This window comes from Calidris pugnax, unplaced genomic scaffold, assembly GCF_001431845.1.
Source record: "Calidris pugnax isolate Ruff unplaced genomic scaffold, ASM143184v1 scaffold44, whole genome shotgun sequence".
Taxonomy (NCBI): domain Eukaryota; kingdom Metazoa; phylum Chordata; class Aves; order Charadriiformes; family Scolopacidae; genus Calidris; species Calidris pugnax.
In genome coordinates this window covers 8142187-8166610 of record NW_015094506.1, presented here as the reverse complement: position 1 = coordinate 8166610, position 24424 = coordinate 8142187, and the positions used below count along the sequence as shown (strand labels likewise).

At 36.2% G+C, this 24424-nt stretch overlaps 1 protein-coding gene across 4 annotated transcripts in view; it reads right to left on the bottom strand.

Annotated features, from left to right (window-relative positions):
• UHRF1BP1L (UHRF1 binding protein 1-like) overlaps positions 1-24424 on the bottom strand; it is a 77345-nt gene that overhangs the window by 23016 nt on the left and 29905 nt on the right. For 3 of the 4 annotated variants that reach the window (XM_014964055.1, XM_014964058.1, XM_014964056.1), the window contains exons 2-11: positions 17734-17896; positions 16617-16655; positions 13386-13477; positions 11676-11865; positions 9232-9372; positions 8483-8665; positions 7012-7192; positions 5558-5641; positions 687-869; positions 466-584 (exon numbers count right to left, since the gene is read on the bottom strand). In XM_014964055.1, coding sequence (XP_014819541.1) covers positions 466-584; positions 687-869; positions 5558-5641; positions 7012-7192; positions 8483-8665; positions 9232-9372; positions 11676-11865; positions 13386-13477; positions 16617-16655; positions 17734-17896 — 1375 coding nt within the window. Of the gene's footprint in view, positions 1-465; positions 585-686; positions 870-5557; positions 5642-7011; positions 7193-8482; positions 8666-9231; positions 9373-11675; positions 11866-13385; positions 13478-16616; positions 16676-17733; positions 17897-24424 lie in introns of those variants that run through there. The other variant, XM_014964057.1, reaches the window with a different exon arrangement.

Below are 24424 nucleotides of genomic sequence, written 5' to 3'. Positions count from 1 at the left end.
AAGAAAAGAAAAGGGAAGGAAAAAAAAAAAAAAGGAACAGTTAAAGTGTCTACTCAGAATATCACTGGGGGAGGGAGGGGCTAAAGAAAAAATTTTAAAACTCTTAATGTTTAATTAATGTTTAAAAAAAAACTTTCCATATACTTTTAAACAGATAACAGTAAGAAAAGCATAAAATACAACACAGTACAATGAAAAGATGAAATTCCAAATGTCAGGATTTGGGGAACAGTAGAGCTCAGAGGCAGAACATAGTTGTGGTAGGGTATCATCTAATATAAAGTCTTTAAGAAAATATCCACCAATTTTAACAAAGCAGAAGCAGGCCCATAAAGATCTAATCCATCAATGAATGGAAGGATGTCTATTAATTTTAATGGGCTTTGGAATTGTCCCTTAAAAACCATAGTTAAGTAACAGTCAAGGGCAAAGTAGCCCCAGTTTTACTAACTTCAAGAAATGTACCTGATATATATTGAAATCTGCAAGTCTAACCACAATAGGACTAGACATCAGTTTGCCCTTTGGTTGTTGGGAAGATACAGAGGAAGCCCTAGATGTTCCTTTCGGTATCTGTTCCTTGCCTGTAGGAAAGAATAGCGATGGAATCATTGAAAGGCACAGTCTTTTTTAGAATAGTTTTAACATTTCATGGAAGTAGAGCATTCGTGATGCAAACAAAGTACCTGTTTGTAGGTTCTGAGGAGATACAGCAGGTGGTGATTCAGGAGGAGAATCTATGACCTGGTCCTTCACAGCCTGCTTAAGCAATTCAACATTGCTTTTGAATTCATTTAATAATTCTTTGGCCCATCCACTTCTGGTTTTAGTGGCATCACTATAATGCATCCAGTGATCGCAGCTGTCTCCTGCAATAGGAATGGAGGAAATATTAACTCATTTCAAAGTTTGCTTCGAACTAGATAACAAGATTCTACTATTTCATAATTCTTCAAATTATAATCTCATTGCATGCTGTAATTATAGAACAACAGAAGTTATAAGAGATGTTAAAACAGGAGTTATATATTACACAAAATCAAGTCTCACCACTTCACAAAATCACTCAGAAAACAATATATTGCCTCCTGCTTTTTAACACCACTAACTGATATTCAAAACATCATTGAATAATTCTAGTTTAGAGAAGTTTGATGGCAAATTCATGTCATATGTGAGAACATGCAAAAAAATGTTTCACTGAAAAAAAAAAAAAAGTTGAGAGCAAGTAACAGAACAATGTTCTCAGGCTCACTTTTTCCAAGCTTATCTTTCCTGCCAGAACTGTGTCCTAAGAAGTTTCTGGTCCCTTTCCAAAAACTAATTCTTTTTGTCCTGGCTCTCTAGCACCTTTATGGCACACAAACAAGAAAGTAAGTTCAATCAGTGCTGCAGCACACCCAGCCTTAAAAATCAAGCCCAGTGGAAATTCTTTTATTCATAACATGTCCCTGTCGGTCAAGTATTTAAACTTCTGAAATAAACTGAGATCTCTTCCAACAGCCCCTGTGAAAACAGTCCACTAACCTGTTCAATAATAAGGATGCAAAACAAATAAGTTCTATCAAGTGGTATATCACTCTCTAAATACCATATGTGAAAACTTACTTTATTTGGGACTTAATGAGGTTTTGAAAACTTACACTGGGGATAAGTAGATATAGTTGCTATTAAAATAGGAAAATGCTTTGGTAAAAACATGTGATTTCAAGTCTAAATGCAAAGATTTCAGCTTGGAAGAAACTAAGGGAGGGGCCTATCACAAGAGATGACATTTTTCTCCATGCTCCTGCCTAACAGCCTTTTGATGGCTATTCACATCTTTCTAGCTAAGGAAGAAGAGAAAGGAACATGGAAGAAAACAGAAAGAGAGCAAGAGGACAAAGATAACATTCAAGTCCATGAAGCTGGGATTCTCCAAAACAGGGCTGAAGTGGGCTTACCCCAAGCATATATACCTAAATTCTGAAGTATCTACAGGACAGCAGCATTATAGGGAAAGCTCTTGCACCCCTTATGGGAAGTTAGTATAGGTAGGTGATTCTCAGAAATGCTTGCACACTAACACCTTACTAAATTCAAAGAGAAAAAGAAAGCATACAAGATGCGGAAAAAGCATCAGGTTACCCAAAAGAATATGGAAGATAATGTTAGGAATGCCAACCAGAGTTGAATATAATGAGGATCATTAAGGACAACAAGAAAGGCTTCTACAGGTGTATCACTAGCAAAAAGAAGAGTAGGAAAAGCTTGGGCTTGCTGCTGAATGGGACAGGGGACTTGGCGACAAATGACATGGAGAAGGCTGAGGTAGTCACTGCCTTCTTTGCCTCAGTCTTCACTGGTAACACTTGCCTTCAGAATTGACAGGTCCTTGAGACCTTTGGGAAAGTCTGGAGCAAGGAAACCTTCCCCTCAGCAGAGGAGCATTAACTTCGAAAACAGTTAAACATATCAGATATGCACTGGGCCAGGAATCCTGAGGAGATGCAAACAAGTGCTGAAGAGAGCTGGCCAATGTCATGGGAAGGCCACTCTACTACTGAGACTACATCTGGAGTGCTGGGTCCAGTTCTGGGCTCCCCAGTACAAGGTGGCCATGGACTTACTGGAATGAGTCCAACAAATGGTCACAAAAATACTTAAACACCTTTCAAGGGAAGTCTGAGATAACTGGGATCATGTAGCCTGGAGAAGAAAAGGCTCAGAGGGAACTTATCAGTGCGTATAAATGACTGATGGGACAAATATATATTAGGGAGCCAGATTCATCTCAGTAGTGCCCAGTGACAGGACAAGAGGCAATAAGCACAAAGTGAAATACAAGAAATTCCACTTAAACATTAAAAAAAACCCAACCAAACAAACCCAAAACTCTTCTACTGTGAGGGCAGTTAAACATTGGACTAGGTTGCCCTGGGAGGCTGTAGTCCCTCCACCCTTGGACTTATTCAAAATCTAACTGGGCACAACACTGGGAAGCTAACTTTAATTGACATCACTTTAATCAAAGGAGTCGGACTAGACAATCTCCAGAGGTGACTCAACTACTCTACATTCTACATATGGAGATGTCATTGTCATGTTTATCTGTGAAAAGTGAAGAGCAGGCCACACTGCAACAAGAAAACAGTATTTTAGTGGAGCTGGCATTCATGTTTCTACCATCAGAATTTATTGCAGGTTGCCCAGGAAGAAAATGCTTTCCAATTTCTTGTATTGTCTCAATATATCAGCTTGACCAAGAATTTCCTGTGCTGCAAAATATCCTGCATGATGGCAAAGCAACAGCTTTCTCTGATCACCATCCACCAACACATCAGCTGCACAGATAATGGATCTGGATAAAAGCTTCTATGAAAGAAGGTCTAGGAAGACCACAAAAGTGATGGACTACTGTACAGACAGGCTTACAACATCCAATAAGTCTGTCTTGTTGCTAGGGTTATCACAGTCAATGGACACACAACCTGTTTCATTTTTCCCAAATACTACAAAAAGGCTGTTGTTGGAAGGCTTGATTTTCAATGGGTTAGAAATTGCCCTACAGCAATTATGCCTCACACTCCCTTTAGAGTCTTTCTGCGTGGGGTCTTCTACAAAAACATATTAACCAACCCCTCCCACAAGAACTCAAACTGCAAAATAATTAATTGTTGAGGGCTTTCTCCTGACGGGTTAATCGCAGTTTCCAAGATGACCATACCAAAAGAGCTATTTCTAAATATTCCATAGGCCAAAGAGGTACAAAACCAGAAAACAGTCTGGTAACAGTCACAGAAATATCTAGCTGTTTCCTTCTTGCCCACTGTTACAGAGTATTAATACAGTGCTGTCCTTCAGTATGCAGTATTGCAGAGCCTTGACATCAGGGCAGAAATCCTCTGCATATCAGGTGATAGCCTGATACAGCAGCATATAGAGGCATGATACCTACATGACTAGAGAACTCCCTTTGAAGTTTCAAGATTAACATGTGCTCCTTCTACTTTGAGTAAAGGGACTCTCCACCCTGTCTGTGATAGTTTGCCCATAGAATTTCCATATTCTTCTAAAGCGGTGAGATGATGACCTCTTAAAGTGGAAAAAGAAACTTTCTGGCATGTTCCCTTCCTCTCCACACATACACCCTATTGGATCAAACACCACCACCTTCGGCAGTTTTTTGTCATGGTTTATAAGTGAGACCTAGATTTCTGTTACTTAACCATACTTGCACAAATCACAATTCAAGACGGCAGGAGAACACTACCTTTAGAGGCACCACCTCTGCTCTGCAGATGATCCTTTCCATCTCTGGCTTCCTGTAGTGGGCATTATGTCCTCTGTAGCCATTACCTGAAACCATTCTCAGGGAGCTTCTAACACACCCATCCAACAGCCTACAGTGCATGGTTCAATCTCGCTAAGCACCCTTCCAAAAGAAACAATCCATTTATTTCCCTGCTTCTCTAAATTTTCTCTGAGGAGAGCACATAGAAATCATAGCTAGATCAGACCCTCGCTTAAATACAGAAGGAATCAGAAGTGACAATAAATGAGAAACATAGCTGGCTCTCAAGACAGGCATGTGCTAAACCTCTGTAACTTAAGGTCCCATTTTTATAGGGCAGGAAACCAATATCACTGATTTCAAACCATATCAGGGCAATATATAGGAAAGGAAGACTACTGTTTTTCTTAAGCATATTCTTTTCTGTGGCTGTGTATGTTTACTTGACCTATGCTGAATTACATTTTTAAGGTGCAAAAACTATACTTGCTACTTATGAATTAAATAGATTGATGTTACCGGATTCCATCTACAACCACGAGTGACAAGGAGGACAGCAGACTCATGAGGACAGTTAACTCAAATCTTTAATGGAAAATGGTGTGTGTAAGTAAAAAGCAACAGAAAGCCCAACCAATTCCTTCACCAACTAAAAACCTCTCCACTATACTGAATTGTCTTTGATCTCAAATTCAACACCAAACTGATTTTGTTGCTTCTAAATATTGCAGATTTCAAAAAAACATATTTAATAGAAATGATTTGTAAGAAGTGCTTCTTTGGAAATTGCTGACATCTGTTTAATAACAATTCCTTGACAAAAGGCTATATAATTGAACCTCTGCACACTGGGATTCTTGCTTAGCAAAATAAAATAAATAACATTGCTTGGTAACGGACACAAAATGATAATATGAAAAAAGAAAGATTGACTCTTGCAAATATCTAAATAGTGAATTCTCAGTCTGCCATACTACTGCCTTCCTCTGTCAATGCACAATTCTTTTCATGTCAGAAATGTGTAAACACCATTTTGTTGACCAAACAGAACAGCGAAAAAGAAAAGTGTTTGGCCTAAAATAGCTCATTCACAGAAATTAAATCGGTTCCCGAGTTGTTGCCTTTGTTGTTTGGTTTTGCATATAGAAGGAAATAAAAAGGTGTGTATTTCAAATGCTCAGAACGTTATTATCCAAGCTATATACATACACACAAACAAATTTTTAGTATTCAAGCAAGAAAAAGTATATTTACAGGTAACTCACAAAATGCTCACTTTCATACCTGCTTTGTGAAACGGGTAATAGTCCACTGTCAAATAGCTAAAGGAAAGCTGCATCGCCCCTCCTGTAACACGTCTATTGGAGTCTGTAAAATAAAACAATCCTCAGTTCCACAGATACTGTAGTTAGCATCTTCGTTCTCATGTTGCTGCATTCCTTTAAACACCTAACAGCTACTTCTTCCTCCCCTTTACTGGCTCTCCTTACAATCTCATTATCTTCCATCAAAATTTTCATTCAGGTAGTCTTCACTGGTTTCTAAAGATCAGCTTGTAGAATTCTGTGATCCGTACTCAGTCACTACTAATAAATTGCATGTTGTTTTAAATGCTATTAAAAAGAAAAGACAACTCTTTGAACGCATATTACTGCAGTTTTCCTGAAACAAAACTTTTCATACTGAAAATATAATTATGATCAGTCATTTGAAGTCAACAGTTACTTTCAAGAATAGTGTAAATATAATTTATTTTATCTGAAAAATATTATTGCAGTGAAGAGGTCTTTAGAGCCCTCTGTTCTGATTTTTTCCACTGCTAAATTTAAACTTCATGGCCAAAAATTAAGGACCAATAAAGGGATCTTATTAAGAATGATAAATCCCAACTGCAGTAGATACACCACATGCAAGGAAATATGTCTTTAGCCAGTGAACCTTACACTCTGCTGCTCTGCAAGTGTCTTCCTTAATCAAAGAAATACATTTGGTAAATCCTATGTTTTTCATTATTGTTTTCTTCAGCAGACCTTGTATGCCTCAATAAATTCTTCAGTGCCTAGCCAGCTCCTTGGATATACACTGAAATGCCATTCTCTTCTGATCACTTTTTAAAAGGCATTAAAAAACCGACATTTGTCATTTTCTTTTCTGGTTCTAAATATGGCCATATGCAATAGTCTTTCTTTAAAAATAAATCAAAACAAACAACAAAACACACACAAAATTATAAGGCCACAGAACACTTGTTCCATTCTATGTGATGCAGAGCATAACAAATTCTCTAAATTAGTAACACAAAGAGGACTGCTCTTTTATTAGTCTGTATTTTATAGGAGTATTACAGAAGGATATTGTATGGTGACCCTTTCAAGCCACAGTAATGTTGCCACTGCATTCTTCATAACCCAGTTAACTTATAATGAAAAAAAACCACAACAAAAGAAAACAGCAGTAACAACCAGACTGGACAGAGTAAGTTTCTAGAAGACAGGAAAAGGACTGAACCTACTAGCACTCTTAGCAGTTTTTATTGAATTTATTTTAAAATAATTACATTTCATAATGAAATGATGTCCTGATGGAGGCATCTAGCTCATTTTAAACGTGTCTACAGACACTGAAGACAATTCTGAATATTCCTTTAAGAAAGACTCTTGATTAACATTATTGTACTCCTCAAGGTTTTGTGAAGATTATTATGGTTCACAGGCATGTGACTTTAAAAAAAAAGTTACCTTTTTCTTTTGAATGGATATCATCACATATATGTAGGTCCAAATGGGAAATTACTAAGTGATGAGAAGTTTCCTTAACATCAAAATCATTAAACAGTTTTACTATTGCGTCATTTTGATCAGGTGCTGCTGTTGTCTGGTGTGCTTTCACCTGCTGAGAGCTGGGTGCTGGGGCAGAGCTCTGAAAAAAATATTTAGTCACATCAATTGATAAAGTTTATCCTTCAAGCGTAAATATCCTTTCACTTACTCAAAACAGGTCTTTGAAATAACAAAAAAATCTGCACCACATGCATTCACTTTAGATTGTTACTGAGGTTTAAGTGTGCTGTTTTAGAATAAAGCCGAGCTAATGGCTAGATGTCTCAAAGAGAAAATGCCAGTGCACCCCCCATTCTCTCCCTCCCCCCCCACCCCCAGACACTTCTTTAGACCCCTGTCACTTGCAGCACTGGTATTTTTCTAACTTTTGTGGAGGCTGTTCAGAGAACTAAACCAGCAGCAAACTATCAATATTTTGTTGGGTTCATTTCTGCTAGTTTAGTTCCCCAAACTACATCACATTAAAGTCAAAGGTGAGCTGGTGCCAGTACCAGGGGACTGAAGAATCAGGACCTCCTGCTCAGTACCAGCCAAACACTAATTGCTGTAGCTGAAACATCAAATCACATTGGAAGTCATCAGGACCACCACAAGAACTGAACTCTCCACTACTAGTACACTAGCTTTATTGTAAGAGGTTCCATACAAATTACTTTCAGTCTTGGTAATAAATTATGTTTTATTTTTATAGTACTGTCCTTCATCAGTGTATTAGTGCTGCTTCTTCACAGACAAGCAGAGGTCCCTCCCCCAACACTCACCAAACCTAGTTGGTCTAGTCTGCTGTATGGGCTGCAAGACAACCAAGATTTATGTAAGATTATCCTACACGCAGCATCAATATCACACTTATGTCACCAGAAATATGTTAAAAGTAGAATTATTTTTCACTATATATTCCAACAAGAGAGCTGCATGAAGGAAAGCTCTTCCTAAAAGCTCATCTTTCAGTACCATGAAAACAAACTGGATAGGGACTTGAAATCATTAGTACGCATATCTATCCACACATTAAGGTTACCTTAGTGTGTATTAAAATTTATTTTAATCCATAACCAGAAAATATTTGGAGAGCAAATTTACTAAACAGTTAACCAACCGTTAAGTAAATACAGACGTCTAAATACTCTGTACATGGATAAAGAAATACAAACTTTTTCTTTCCTGCAAATTAACATCAATATACAAAATCTTGTAAAATAAAGTCTATTTTATACTACTGTGATTCATTCCCAGTGTAATTTAAGATATACAGCTAAATGAAAATGAGTAACCGAATATTCTCTAAAACAAATTAACAGAACTAACTGCAGTGAGTTGTATTTTAGAACACCTGATAATGATACAGTGAGAGAATCAGCTATCGTACCTGTGCTGTTTCAGAAGCTGTTTCAGAAGCCAAGCTTTTTCTCTGTTCTGTTGATTTCTCTATGGCTTCACTAAGAGATTTGGCATACTGTACCATGGCTTTCAGCTGGGAATCAGTCAACACCCATAGCAAATCATCCAGAATTAGAACCAGTTTTGATGCCACTACATTACAATCCTTTAACTGTAGAATAAAAATGTGAACAAGTCAAATGGGTCCATGAAATACTTCCATTTCTTATATTTGATATAAGGAAAAAAAAAATCATTGAATGCAGAACCACACTTCCCAAAAAGCAGATTCCTTCCAAATAAATAACAGACATAATGAAATTAATTCAAATTGTATTTCTCTCATGAACTAAAAAGTACATAAAAACAGTATATTTATGCCTCACTTTTTATTTGTTTGGCGTGCATTCGATATTGAACTGATGCATTTCTCTAAGTCTAATTAATGTAAATATTGCCTGAATCTAGAGAGGTAAGATAACATGCATCTTCATAAACAAAGCTCTGCAGATGAAACGATTTCATTAGTAGGACCATTGCAAGGTCTTTATCTTCAAATACTGCTGCAATATTTCTTGTAAACTCTACAGTCTTACCAATTACAAATTTAGCTCAGGGAATTCTATGTTTTATATGGCCCAAATTTAAAACCTTTACTACGTGCATGCATGCATTAAGAGCGTGAGTTGGAAATAAATTCATAAAATAATAAAAATATTTCAAATTTTTCAAGTTTACCCTTCTTTTGAGTGTGACTCTAATCTTTGACTGGTTAGTAATCAATCGAACTGGAGCACTCATGATTTCATGCTTAGAACTCTGGATTGCATCTGCTTCTATTCTGATCATCTGCCAGTTGATTTCTTTAAAAGTCAAGACCTGTAAAAAGAGAGAGAAAAGAGAAAAACACCTTCATGCAGTAAGACAGTTTACTTGCACCTAAGTATGTGCACGTGTATGTATATATCTGCACATATATATGCACACACATATATCACATGTATCACGTGAGCCGTAGGAACAGAACAAATACAATTCTTATCCCACTTACAGGTGTCAGGAAGTAAAACCCTGATCTTTCTCCCTACCTCAAGAATGTCATAGAAATGTTAAGCTAGTTCCAAGCAGACAGAGGTAACAAGCAGCATTTAAAATATTGAGAAGAAAATAAAGGTCACAATTGTTGCATACTAGGTTACTTTTCATAGAGAGAAAAAAAGAAGATTGTGTAGTTTACTTTCAAAATGCTAAACCCTAGTATATAGGAAAGAGTGGGGAGGGGATCAAAGCTAGAGGACGGAAGAGGTTGTTAGGAGTGTTTTATTTCACTTAAGAGATAAAGGTAAACATTGTATGCCATATAGACCCCAGAAGGATTGAATCCATTATGTGGATTTCTAGAAGACACAGCAAGCAAATGCTAGAGTAAGCAAGTACAGCTGGATACTGAAAACCAAATATGGGAAAATAAGTGATTGTCCAGCAGCAACATCATGGAGAACATCAAATGAACAGGACATCAAGAGGAAAAAAACGCTAATTCTGGTTTCCCTAAAATTCCTTCCCACATTAGTCTCTGAGGAAAAAAAGATCAGCCACAGGGAAAGTGGAAGAGAGAAGAATTTGTTTGGTATGTGTCTTATTTTTCAGCTGCCGTTCTCCTCTTGTCAGTTTGAAAACTGTGCAGCTTATGTCTTGTGAATATAAGCAGAGACTTAAGTAAAACACACCTGGTGTGTTTGAGAAGGCAGCACACCAGTGAAGTCAGCAAGATGGAAAGGCACAGTGCAAAGCAGCCTGAAAAACACTATTTGCAGAAAAGCAGAGTACCTACCCTCCTCACCCAGGAGATGCAGTGTGAATGGAAGCTTCTAAAGAAATTCTACAGAGATTCCTTGTCACATTAAGAGCGCAGTTACAGCACAAAGCTAAAAGCTCACTCCCTTAAAATGCAGGTTAGAACAAGTTATCTTCATACTACAGTGTCAGTTTTGTTTTTTCACCTTTTCATGCAATTTACGTCTAACAAATCATTCACTACAGTTTCTAGAAATTTGTGTTTCCAGAATTCATTGCACTAAAAGGAACACTCCCCAAGGAAGGCTCTGTTGTGTATGGGGCAACTATTCAGAATCAAATTCTTTCTAAAAAGCACAAAATCAAAAAATATGACAATACAAAATCCCATCTAGTCAAACTTGAATTCTTCCTCTTTAGACTTCACTAACACGTGACCACTAGCACACAGATAAGCTACAGGAAAGAAAAAATATCAGAAAAATAGTTTTCAACTTATTATTTTTTGCAGAACTTTTAACTAACATTCTCCTGGAGCTTCCTTCTCTACAAAAAAGCAACCACTGGACTCCTCAACTCTGAGTAAACTTGTTTGTTCCAGAATAATTGTCTCTAAAGGGGCAAATACGGGCAAAATTTGAAATGCCTTTTTAACTAAGACTTATTTGAGCACACCTCTGGCCTTTCTCAATGCAACATACAATATTTAGAATATTTAGAAAACTTGCACTCAGTATACATTTTACTTTGGCTACATAGGAGAAAGTAAAAGAATGGTGTATAGCAATCTAGGATTTACATATTAAGTTCTCCCAGACAGCAAAACAGTATACATTTTACTGCCATTACTTTTTTATATACATATGATTTAGTTATTCCAAGAAATAGGGAATAAAATTCAGTTAAAACTTCTGAAAGAAAAAAAAAAATCCTTATTAGGCAAACCCTCAACAAGCAAATAAATAACCAGCTAAAGCTTTAAAAATAATAACTATAATAACAATACAAAACTAGCACAACCTCTTATCCTTCCACTTTAATATAACTTCCTTTTTTCTTTCAGTACTCTTCATGTCTGGTCTAGTTTGCATTTTAAAATGGTCACAAGCTTATAGGAGGTAAGAGGGGAACAGTACATATGCTTGCCCTGGACTTTGCTCTTCGCTAAGCATCCACTTTGGCCACTAGACTTGAGACATGACATTGGATCTGAGTCACACTGACCATTTTTACATCCTTTACTTCCTAGAGGACAACTGAAGTGGCTGAGCACAGAAAGTCTCCGTTCCCAGCAGCAGCATGTTTCCTAGTCTGTGTAAGGTTGCACTTCACCTTCTTTTACCACAAAACACAAAGAAAACAAGTTAGCAAAAGACAGTATTTACCTCTCCACGTTGGGCTTCCTGTATTCTGGTAAATCTGAGGTCAGCGTGTTCCCAGTTTGCATTTACACTATATATTCTCAGCTGGGAAAGTTCAAATGAAGCATTAAAGGCTTTTGCACCAATCCTTATTATAATGGAGTTCACAGAAACCGAAATGCCTTCAACCACTTTTTCAGCAAAGCCATATTCACTAAAAAGTGAAATGCCAACATATTAAATACAAACCTAATGAAATGGCACAAAATCAGACATTGAACAGCTTAAATACAACATGAAACAACCCATAAAATAAGTTTCTAATGTATTCTCCAGTTAAGAATTTCTGTTAAATATGCTTTATCTAGTTTACAATCATTTCCACCCTATGATTCTAATCTCAAATTAAAGAACAAATTTTGGACCAAGATCAATCTCCATGAAGTATAACTAATGTAATTTTTCCATGATAAATATTTTATACAAACAGACATAAGAATAACAATCTACAGCATTACACAGAAATCTAACTCTTCTTTACCCATACATAAGGAATAATTCATGTCAAATGAAAACTATTTGACAATTCCATTTGAACATTCCAATCTGGTATTTTTCTCTATAAGGTAAGTTATTCCACCCATTATAAATAATACCTTTCATATATGCAGAACAGTATGAAGTATTGTTTTCTTTCTATAAAAGGAAGACATCCTAAATGGTGGTTACATTTCTACACCAAATCAGCATGCTTTCCAGTATTAAAAAAGAAAACAGTTAAAATTAATTTTTTAAATAAAAATCTTACATGTTCTGAATGTTTTAGATTAGTGGATCAAAAATTTTATTTTTAATATTCTTTTAGCATTTAACATTTTTTGCCTTTGGGATATTTTTCTGCTTGTTTTAAAAGTACAGTTTATGTGGTTTGTCATTCCTTTTCCTTTTTATAAATTTCATCCTACACAGAATCTCTATGGCAATGATTTTCAAGCTGTACCCTAGGAGAAATAGAGGCCCATGGACGACTACTACATATTACACAGAAGTTAAAATAAGAAACGCAATTGTATCATCAAATTTGTTTCTCTGTATATGGGTCTCTATGCCCACTGAAAAATGTTTTGTGCCCATAAAAAGGGAATTATGGCAATGATTGCGGGGGTGGAGGAGGATTAAAATCCCTGATGTAATGCTATATCGTCCCACCAAATTGCTTGACTTTTAGACTATATAGTGTGCATGAAATGTTTCAGTAAGATTTGGCTGATACAATAAAGGAAACAGAACTTTAATACACCACACTAACAAATACTGTTATATGTTATTAAGTATACTTTTCTTAGAAAAACAAAAGTAAAAATTTAATTAAAAAACAACCACTCCAACATTATTTATATTTTTCAAATAGGCTGAAGGTAAGCTATCTTTAATTTTCAAAACACTTATTAGCAATTAAACTTGGTAAATTTTTGATGCAGTAGTTGCACCCATATGAAACATGCCTAGGAAGCTCCACACGTAGTTCAGACATTCCTTCCAGGCTTTGGGTCTGGATAGTTCCAGTATCACTATACATATAAAACTCCAACGACAATAATGAAATAACATTTTGGAGAGATGAAAATGGCAAGCTGCAACCCTATATACTTCTGGAAGCTGGCACGGGATCTGACTGTTTCATAGTAATTCAAAACAATTAATGATCAATTGCATGTAAGTATCATCACTGACCTTTGTCCAGATGCAGTTGCTATAGGAGATGGTCCATTAGGGGCACGTGGCTCTTCACATGTGCTCATTTCCATCACAACTTTATCCAAGGACTTGAAAAACAAAGAAAACAAAGAAATTGGACACCTAAGAGCTAACAAAGAATATAGATGACATGAAGAACAAAAAAAACCCCAACCAAAACCAAATCACTTGAGAACTTTTTCCGAAATGTATATACAACATTTCTTACCTTGTCAATTTTCCCATAAACTTTTGCAATGTACCAGTTTTTTAATTTGTTCATGTAAACTTTTAAATTTTGTGAATTCTAACAGACCTTCCCAGTCAAATACTGGATTACAGAATTCTTGATCCCTGAATATTACTTATCCATCACACACATTTTAAAAAAAATGCATTTCAAAACCAGCATGATTGAATGTGTTTTAGAATAAAAACTGATTGGGTTTTCTTCCTTTATGGTTGTTCTCTCAGCAAAATACTTAATACCTCCTCAGTTTTTTAAATAGTTCAGTAAATTCAGAAAATTTTAATGGAACATATTTGAAACTAGTCCACTAAAATTTGTGATAGTAGATGAAGTTTTATCCTACATGTTAAAACAAAAGCTGAATATATATAATATATACACAAATAAGCATGTACACACTCTGTGCGCGTATATGAATCTTCAATAGATGTAGTAAAACAAGTAATTTCTGAAAAGATATATTCTAGTATAACTTGCAAAACTTATTATAGTAAAATCATATGCTATTATTGTATTCTTTGTACTTAAGGTGGGACCCGTAAAAAAAGCAGCTGGGAATTAAGGGAACGAGACACTTAAATTCTACTTCAACCGAAGGCTACATTTAAATAAATCAAGCATACTAATAGGGGGGTGAACAGAATGGGAATAAACCCAATGCAAAACACTATTCCCAGCCACTGAATAAATCCAAGAATCTCCTAATTTGCAGTACAGTGTTTGTGACCTAAATTTATCATACAGCCTGGGCTTAATTTAAGGCTTATAGTTCTGAAATCTTCATACAGCCTGGGCTTAATTTAAGGCTTATAGTTCTGAAGGCTTATTTAAGGCTTATAGTCCTATTGGAAGCGCATTCAAAACACAACAGCTAATATTACATCCCTGTCTAATTCTGTCTTTATACCACCTCTTCTGAATTCCTCCGTTTACCCTCTCTTGGATCACACAAACAACACTAAAAAGCTTTGTCCTCAATTTTATTTTTCGTGATTCAACTTGCCCCACCTACTGGACTTTATTATGGTATTTATTGTGCCTGTATTCATAATCCACTTGCTCCACTAACCTTTTTTGTGAGCTATTCTTATGCATGAAATGCCCTGACTACTACCTAGAAATTCATGAACTCTCTACTCTGGATTTAATTTATACTTCATTATGTTTTGATGCTTAATGGGAAGCGTTATCTGTAACAGTAAATTTGGAGATTTTAGAATTATTTTCTCAGCTGTCTCTATGAGTAACTGGCCTTGCAAAACAACAACAGAGGAAAAAACAACAAGGAAAAAACCACAATCCCTTACTTTGAGGATGGGGGTGAGACAGGCAGGGGGGGAGCCAAGATTTCTTCTTGTTATCCTAACGTTTTTGGATGTTTGACCACTCTTTTAATGTTTCTTAAATTAAGACCTTTGGAACAATTTCCTTGACTATACGGGTAGTGTAAAGAACATTACACCAGTGCTTTAAGGAGTTCACACGTTACCAAGGAAGACCTGGATGTAGATTATTCATCTATTTTTTTCTCACTGGCAACTACAGTACTTTGACAGAGTAAAAACCGCTGCATAGCATCCTTGGGTCTCCAAAGCACTCCTCAAAATTATATAGTTTACCATATAGAAACAGAAATTAATTATGTGCAAAAACAACTTAGTATTTCCCAGTATGTTAACAGATGGATTTTCACAAAAGGCAAGTCAGCTCAATGAAAGTACATTTGGCTAGACAAGTGGATTCTAGTTACCTCCTAAATTATGCAAGTAGAGAATGCTATTCCAATTTATTTGAACTCTCAGTAACAAAAGCATCCCCACCAAAACAGTTGAAGTTCAGTGATGTAATAAAGAGCTGAAGTTGGACCTTCAGGCCATTCACCTTTCTTTAGAAGTCAAAAAGACTGTTGTACAGTCAAGCACTGAGGAGTGAGTTTTTGTTATCAATTTAACGCACTTGTTTAAGGAAAGCTGCATGTAAAAAAGGTGACCTTGAAAGTTATCTTAGCCTTAAAGATTGCTAATCTAAGTTCAATAGGAGTAAAGCAGTCAGGCCTTGCTACCGAAGGTCAGAGTACGTAATCTTTCAGAATAGCACGGCTTAAACTGATTTCCTAATTTGGCAGTTGCATCTTGCAGTCAGGAGGTTGAATCATCCCACCTCAGCATTACCAGGCTTTAAGCTCTGTGTGTCAGGAAGAAGCGGTACAGATGCTACAACTGGGTCACTAGCAAATGCATCAAGTATTAGAAACAACATGTCCTTCCCAAGTCTGATTCAGAACTAAGGAATTACAAGCACATAGAGGAACTCACTGCAAGACTGGGAAGCATGACAGTTAAAGGAATATTCATTCCTAAGCAAACGCAATTAAGAAAGTTCAGCCATCATCAAGCAAGTAATTTCTGGTGACTTTCTTAGTATACTTAAAAATAAAGAACAAAACTAAACGAATGCAAGAATCAGCATTACTTCTAGTTGTTGCCGAGTCATATTTACACATTTCACATCCTATTTATAGCCAGGCTGAGCACTAGGCTGTTACAGAAACCCTGTAAATGTTATGTATATCAAACCTGTTATAACTGAGATCACTGGGGAGAGTGCAAATGTAGAACAGAAAAGTCCTTAGAAAAGATAGCTCCAAGAGACAGGCAGGATCTTGTAAAAGGGTTCGCTGGACAAATGATTTGGGTTCTTCTGAAGGGCAGTTAAGATGTAATGACTGAAGAACTTGACAGATATTAGCTAACAGTCAAAAATTATAGTGATTATGCCCAAAGCCACAGATTAAGAAAACAAACCTATCAATAAAAACATTAAGGCATTTTGTCTTGATCTGCTGCTACCCAGAGGGCACTTAGTAAAGGCCTGTTAATGTTTCAGCTATTTCTAGAGTCAAGTCAAGAGAAATACTGAAATATTTGAGATAAATTCTGCTACACAGAATACATTTAGGATTTGATCTCAGAACTCACCAAACAGATGGGATGTGTTTTCAATTTTGTCCATGGTATCTGCAAGAGAAAACATTATTCTAAAGCAAAGTAAGTAATAAAAACACAGTAAAATACAGCATTTGTTTAGAATGTGTTTTAGGTAAACAAATTAAATTTGTAACTCATGAACTCAGATTAATATTACTTTCAAAATATCAAGCTTATCTGGAAATACTGTATAGTAAATTGATGCACACACAAACTTATTTTAGGTGTTAAAAACAGAATGCCAATATTTACTTATTACTGAACAGCAAACAGAAGAACAAACTAGAATCTGTCTCTTTAATACCAAGTTGTCAAACATCAGAAAAAACAACACTGTCTCCCACATTCCTTTAAAAATAAGAAAATCTGCAATTGTTGGCCTAAAAAATAATTGGATGCCTGTGACAAAGCATCAAGTTGGCATTTAGAGAAATCAGGATGATTTCCCATTAGGAAAAAAAAAAGAAGAAAAAAAAACCCAAAAGACTGAAGAGGTGTCAAGGTTTGACCAGATCTGTCAAAAACAAGCCATAGCTTCATTTGTTACTATTATATTAGTATAATCTAGGAGAAATGATATACATTGCTTCAACTCTTAGCAGCCACAAGGAGCAAAAAAGCAATGTCTGCCAGATTTAGAGTATTTCCACATTTCCCACAGAGACCACAATCCCTCAGAAATATATTTTTGGAAATAGGGAAGGAACAAAATAAAAGCAATAGAAAGAGAGGGGTAAAGAGAAGAAATAACACAGGAAAAAAAAAGAGAACCAAAAATAATTATAGTAGACTAATTACCAGGGACAAATACAAGCTTTCATCTCTACCCCTATTTCAGAACATGCAGGAATAAACTCTACTCAGAAAGAAAAAAAATATATATTTAAAGAAATCACTACTTATTGTTTCTATATGTATTTCATGTCATCACATGAGAAACAAAAAACAGTAAGAAATTATCCTGGTAGCACCTTTGTTTTTCTCTAAAATTTTTTCAAGCACTCATCACAATTTTCTATGAATACTAAGTTGCTTCAAAGTGTGCAGAGACAGAAGGAAAACCAGAAAGATCTGGCTAATTACCATTCTGCTTCAATAAAATACTCACCCTAATAGATGCTTTATTGCAAAAGACCTTGTTTATAGCAAGCCATGTTGGAAGATCCAGCATGTTCTGAAGCACCTCTTGATCCAGCTCTAAATTGGTCAGCTGACCTTCCCCCTTTAACGTGCTCAGGTTGATCTTGTCAGGTGACAGATTTTTGGTGAACCTAAAACCAAACATACACCTTAAGTAAATGCATATAAAGCAATCAGAGCTGTCCCACGTACAGCTGACAATTTAAAGCAATGGTCTGGGGGTGAAGAAATCATCTTGGGTTCTTAGGTACAATTTTACCCTGAGAAGAAATGGTGCCATGGAATTGCTTTGTCAATCTAAATTTTCACATCTCCTTAACTCCATTTACAAATACATAAACAAAATTAATGAAGTGAATACATGATGAAGTTATTTGTCCATCGCACAGAATAACAAATCCTTGATTCAAAGTAGTTAACTATTTATTTTAAACTATATAAAGTAGAAATGTATCTATTTCACTCTTCTTTAGTTTTTCAAAAGGAGAAAAAAAAATAAATCCAAAACCTCTACAACTTAAACTGTCATTGTTAGTGTAAGTAGGCGTGGCTTACAATTCACTTAGGAGCAGCAACAAAAAGTTATTCCTTATAAACAGTACCTTTCTGTATATATTTACAGTTAAAATCTTGAAATTAAAAGTTTTATTTATAATATTCATGAGGTTTAATTGTAGAATTTAATAACAAATTAGAAAGACACATACACACGTATAGCAGCACAGTGTATATAAAATATTGAATGAAAACTTGAAAGGTCAATTTGATATACAAGGACTAAAAAATGTAACTATTTAAAGGAGCATATATGCTTCATTATACTTCAAAGGCGCTATAATTTGCTGACACAATAGAACAATATATGTGACTATGTCAAACGGTTCACATCCTTGTGAGATAAGGTGACAAAAATCACAGGTCCTCTACCTTCAAATCAACAGCTGTAGGATTCTACCTCCCACAGGCTGAAGATTAGGCTACACTTAACCACATTTGCATTCTGCCACGCAAAATTGTTTCTGCTCATGAATCAGGTGTACTTTTAAAAGATCAGGTAGTAGAAAATACTACTGTTTGCAGGCTTTGTGACTTTTCCCACCGAAATCTCCTCATTCTGTAGGAAACGAGCAAAGGGACTGCCCACAAGGATGGAACATTGAAGGAACATTGAATGAAGGAACATTGCCCCAGGAGGTGGAACTCCAACATTTACTTCCCATTCAAAAATCCAATTTCTAACCAAACTGTTACTACTACTACAAGGTCCTCAATAAGTAAAATACTCAGGGGGAAATGGTGGAAGAAGGTGAGGAAGGCTGGCAAGCTCTTTCCTCTTTAATACTTTCCAAGAGTGGCTTGAAACGTGGCAGGCAGTTTCTCAGTCCAACTGCTTGACTGCATTCTTGAGATGGTAAGCTTTGGAAATGCATTTACCAAGCCTGACAAAATGCAAACATCCAGTTTCCTACTCCTATGAAACATTCAGCCAGACATCATGAACTTACAGAGTTTCACCACCTGTCAGTTTAATCACAAAGAGGAACTCTCAAAGATCAAGACATCTGGGGCTGGAGGCGTGCAGGGGAAGAAGCTTGTTCAGAATTAAAAGTTCAGTTGCCTGGTTTTTTGGTGGTTTGGTTTTTTTTACTATACCAAGTCAGAAATTATTCAGGATGTATTTGCAAATAATACTAGACATTCTTATGATAGAAGTGTTGCAGCTGTTTCTGTATTGCTTACAAGGTATAAATTATCCAGAAGGAATGAACTTTGACTCGTGAATAATATATTTTAACAACTTCAGTATTAACAGTATGTTAAAATACGGCTACTGACAAATATATTTGCCTTGACAATGAATGTACTTCTAAATGCTCCATTTAGAAACATCACGAGGGGAATAAAGGACTTAAAGTTACTGAACTTTCTGGTTACACTTCTTTGTTCTTTTTAACAGGAAAGAGTAATAAGAAGAGCTGGATAACCTGCCTCAGCAAAACATCCCATCAGTAACCACAAAATATGAAGCCTCCTGTCTCAGAAATAATATTGACAGGTCTCATCTGACTCGGCTAATTTAAATTCCAAGAAGAGAAAAAGTAGGCATTGAATGTTTTCAGTCACATCCAGTATCTCATCCTCTTGACTTTCTAGATGAGGGACAACATAAGAATCAAAGTGATGTTTAAAGTCACATTTATACAGCGAATGCCAAAACATTATGCTATTACACACACAAAGCCTCCTGAGACCCATGCTTTGTGGAAGTCCACCTCAGGGTTCCCAGTTGCTATGCTACACCTGAAATGCCACTCAACTTGGAGACAGATCTAACCATCATCTTGGTCTCAACTGCAGACGCATCAAAATGAAACCCAGAGGATCTACAGGAACAGGTTTCCAACTTCATACGAAGAAAGACACTGAAATACCATTAAGGAGGAGAACAGAGACAGCAAAGCCAACCTTGAGTTACTTCTGACATCCTTCAACAGACAAAATAGGAACCAGTCCTTCCTAACTACAAGTAGGAAAGGAAAAGCAATCTCAACAAGGAGCATCATTCCTCCCTGATTTTTATTTTATTTTTAATTCTTTTGAAAGTGTTGTTTTGAGCTTGTTACCTCTCCTGCAGTCAGTGAAAGGAAAAAAAATGCTCTAAGTGCTGCTTCATTCAGTACACCACCTGTAAAACCGCACACTTCATTTCGAGAGTCCCAACCTGTAAAACCGCACACTTCATTTCGAGAGGAATGAAAGGAACTCTTAACAGGCGAGTTGTGAGAAGGTACTTCAGGTGCAGGCACCTCTGGCAGCAGATCTCTTCACTCCACTTCCATGGCTGGAATGTAACTGATGCTGAGGAGACTGGAGTGCTTCCCCAAAACCCATAGTAACTTCATAATATACAACAACCACATCTGCTTTGTCCATCTCCTTAGTCCAGAGCCAATTTTCCACTGAGGATGCCAAGACTTCAACTTTGTGTGCCAGTTCCCTGCTCCTTCTAAACTCAGTTGTTCCATAAAATACACTTTTGTTTGCCTGCTGAATATTTTCAGCACTTTAGAACCATTTAATGCTATTTGATATAACAGGAAAAACTTTTAGTTTTATACCGTGATCCCTGCCTTAAAAAAAATAATAATGAGAAGTTGACCTCTTTGGGCAGCTAGCCCTGCAAAACACAATGTAATCACATCCATTAATTAGAATTTAGAAGAATACATATCTTCATGCATAAAATTAAAAGAAAAGCCAAAAAAAAAAAACCAAACAGCCCAGCATTTTGAATTAAAAATATTTTAAAAAGCCTTAGGGCAACCACAACTCTCTAAACAGTATTGTTCTAGGATCCCACAGTACATCAAACTGGGACATGCTCCACTGAGCCAGAGTGCTTTGACTTTTCTTTCTGGTGTGCCTCACATTCAGTCAACGGAGAATCAGGGAGATTTACCACAGACACACTGATGTGTGTCTAGAGCAATCCTATAAGGTAGATTAATGCTATAAAATATTTTACACTTTAAATGCAAGAATCCAGAAATATGAAGTTATCAATACCACAAGCAGTCTGCCATAGGTTGGGTGCATACATATATACACAAACACACATGCAAAAATTAATACTATGCAGTTATATAGATGGTCCAACTTTAATTTACAAAGCACAGAATAAGAGTTTTGTGAATAGTGTGAAAGACTGCACAGTAACAGCAAGCAGTAAGAATCATATGTAGACTAGGAAGTTACAATCATTAAATTCTGTCAGAACCACAACAGTGCGTTTAGTTCTTTTCTCTCTAAAACAACTAAAAATCTCCACAGAAGATGCATTTTCTTCCTTGCCCAAAATATTTATTTTCTAAAGTTTTGCTTTTGACAACACAGGCTCGGAGCTCTGAATTGGAGTACTCCACCATGCTTGCAGAGAAGATAGCCAAGAAGTGAAACTAGAAACAAAAAAAAACAACCAGAAAAACAGTAGAGAAGACTGGCGAAAACACTTCTCTGAAAGCACAAGCTTAGGGTTTGTATAATGAAGGCCACAGACCACACGAGGCTTAGAGCAGTGCTCCACAAAGGTTTGGAGAAAATGCCAGATGCCTTGACAAGTTTGTCAACAGAAACTCCAACCTCTGGATTTGACAGAGAAGTAATGAAGTCTGGATTTCATTTGGACACAGGATTCTCAGCTGTTTTGCACATCTGCTGAACATGCAAACTCTTCCACCTGGCTCTACCATATGCCTCCTGCTTTTTAAATAAAATCCCTTCAGTGTTTTGAAGAACATACAGGTATGTTCTAATCATGAGAGATTAGAGTCTACTAAATCAGAGTATTTGCCACGTTTTTCTTATTTCCTTGTTATGAACTACAACTCCTTAAAAAGACATATGGTTCAAAACTGGCTCTGAAAAAGGCAAGTATGAGCTACCAGGCACTGGCAACTGTATCAATAATAAAACAACAGAAATGGAACAGAAGGATGATGTGGTTTTTAACTGTTTCACCTGGCTGAACCATGTATTACATCACTAAGGAACTCTATGCAGTTTCTGAAGCAAGAAAAACAGTCTTTTTTCAATTGAGTTTCTGAGGAAAATATGGGCTTCCCATCACTCTACATAACAGAGAGAAGGTCTACTATCATTCTGCTCGCTGTACTACTTGAAATTTTAAGATTTTGTGTTAAAAGGGAAGAGGAACAGAACTAACTCTTTGTCAAATCTGCTACAGAAACAAAGCACTGGGATGACCAGAATGTTTATCGTTATGAGTTCCACCCATCCGGTGTAATACCACAAATCAAAGCTGATTTTCAATAACTGAAAAACAATCTAAATCCCTCCCACCTTTAAATAAGAACAAAAAAAAAAAAGCCACAGCAAATAGCATGTTGCAGGCAACATAACCATTTCCTCTGTTGTATTTTCTTTCCTGTAGTCAGAAGAAACATCAGTGTCTCAGGAACAAAACATCACCTGCAAATACTGAGTTCAGAGCATTGCTATACATTTCACCCATGGCAGCACATCATTAGTTAAGTCGTCCAAAGTACCAAGATGCTTAGGCCTACTTAGATGGCAGCAAGTCCTAGATGAGAAAAATACAGACTCCCTAGATTAAAAAACAGCTCTGCATACTGGTAACATTAAGCACAGTGACAGCACAGTTCTTAGTAGCATTCTCTTCTTGATCCAGGTATCACAGGAGAGAAAAAAGGTGAGAGAGACTACAGTCATAGAGGATTAAAGATTTAGCTGCTGTTAAGTGAAGAGCAGACAGAATAAAGACAGGCTTTCCAAATGCAACAATTGATTGACCTCTGTTGAAAGAGTAAGGCATTAATGAAAATTTTGCACGAGTGTGATAGACCAGGGAAAAAATCCAAATACAAATCCCAAACTTCTGCAAAAGATGTCTATTTTAATCCTTTAGACCTATGAAACAAGATTAGAATCAAGCAACTTTACTTTAAAAAACTTCAACCAAAAATCACCACAAAAGCTGTTACAAAAATTAACTGTACAGTAAAGCCTTAAGGTTAGTAGAAATTGATCTCAAGACCGCAAGAGCAACAATACCTAGTATGTCCAAAGGATATGCAGAAATCCAGAAGCACTGAAAATACTTATGAATGCCCTAGAAAAAGCTGGTGAACCTCAAAGTAACAAACCTTATGATTCCTGGCTGTCCTAGAGATGTTCTAATTTTAATGCAAGTGTATTAAAGTAGTATTTCAACCATTAACAACCAAGAAACCATTAACTACGGTTTATGTAAGATTTGGAGTAAATTACTTTTACCTCCAGAGGCTGAGTTAAAATGTGTAAAAGTTGACAGGTAACATTAAAGTCACATTCATCAAGTGCCAGAAGCACTGAAAATACTTATGAATGCCCTAGAAAAAGCTGGTGAACCTCAAAGTAACAAACCTTATGATTCCTGGCTGTCCTAGAGATGTTCTAATTTTAATGCAAGTGTATTAAAGTAGTATTTCAACCATTAACAACCAAGAAACCATTAACTACGGTTTATGTAAGATTTGGAGTAAATTACTTTTACCTCCAGAGGCTGAGTTAAAATGTGTAAAAGTTGACAGGTAACATTAAAGTCACATTCATCAAGTCCACAGAAAACTGACCTTTTGAGGAACTCGAGACATGAGCAAATGGCTTTGCAGCAATTATGACTCATTGATATGCAAAATACTGAACATGTGAAGATACAATTCATTGAATCCATGGTTCTAAGTAAAAGATACATTTTTAGAAAATAAAGCTGGAAGGTAAGAGCCAATTGATGAAAAAACTGCCTGGGATACATGAAGATTAAAGTACTTCTATGTAAAAAAAAAAAAAAAAGAATGGAAATATGTTTCCTCGTTTTTCTTGGCAGTGATGTGCACAGGAACAGTGGGAAAAGGGAAGATGTGAACTAGAGGAACGAGGAAATGTGTCAGAAACAAAACCAGCAAGAATGTGCTGAAAAAAAAAAAAAAGAATAGAGAATGGATGATAAATGTGTAGATGATAGTGCTAAGAAGTAGTTTAAATGAGAGCAGCCTTTCTGTAGGTTTGAAGGGTCAGTTAAACTCAAGATTTCAACAGTAATTAATTTCTTGCTACATGGGACTTTGATCACGTTGAAA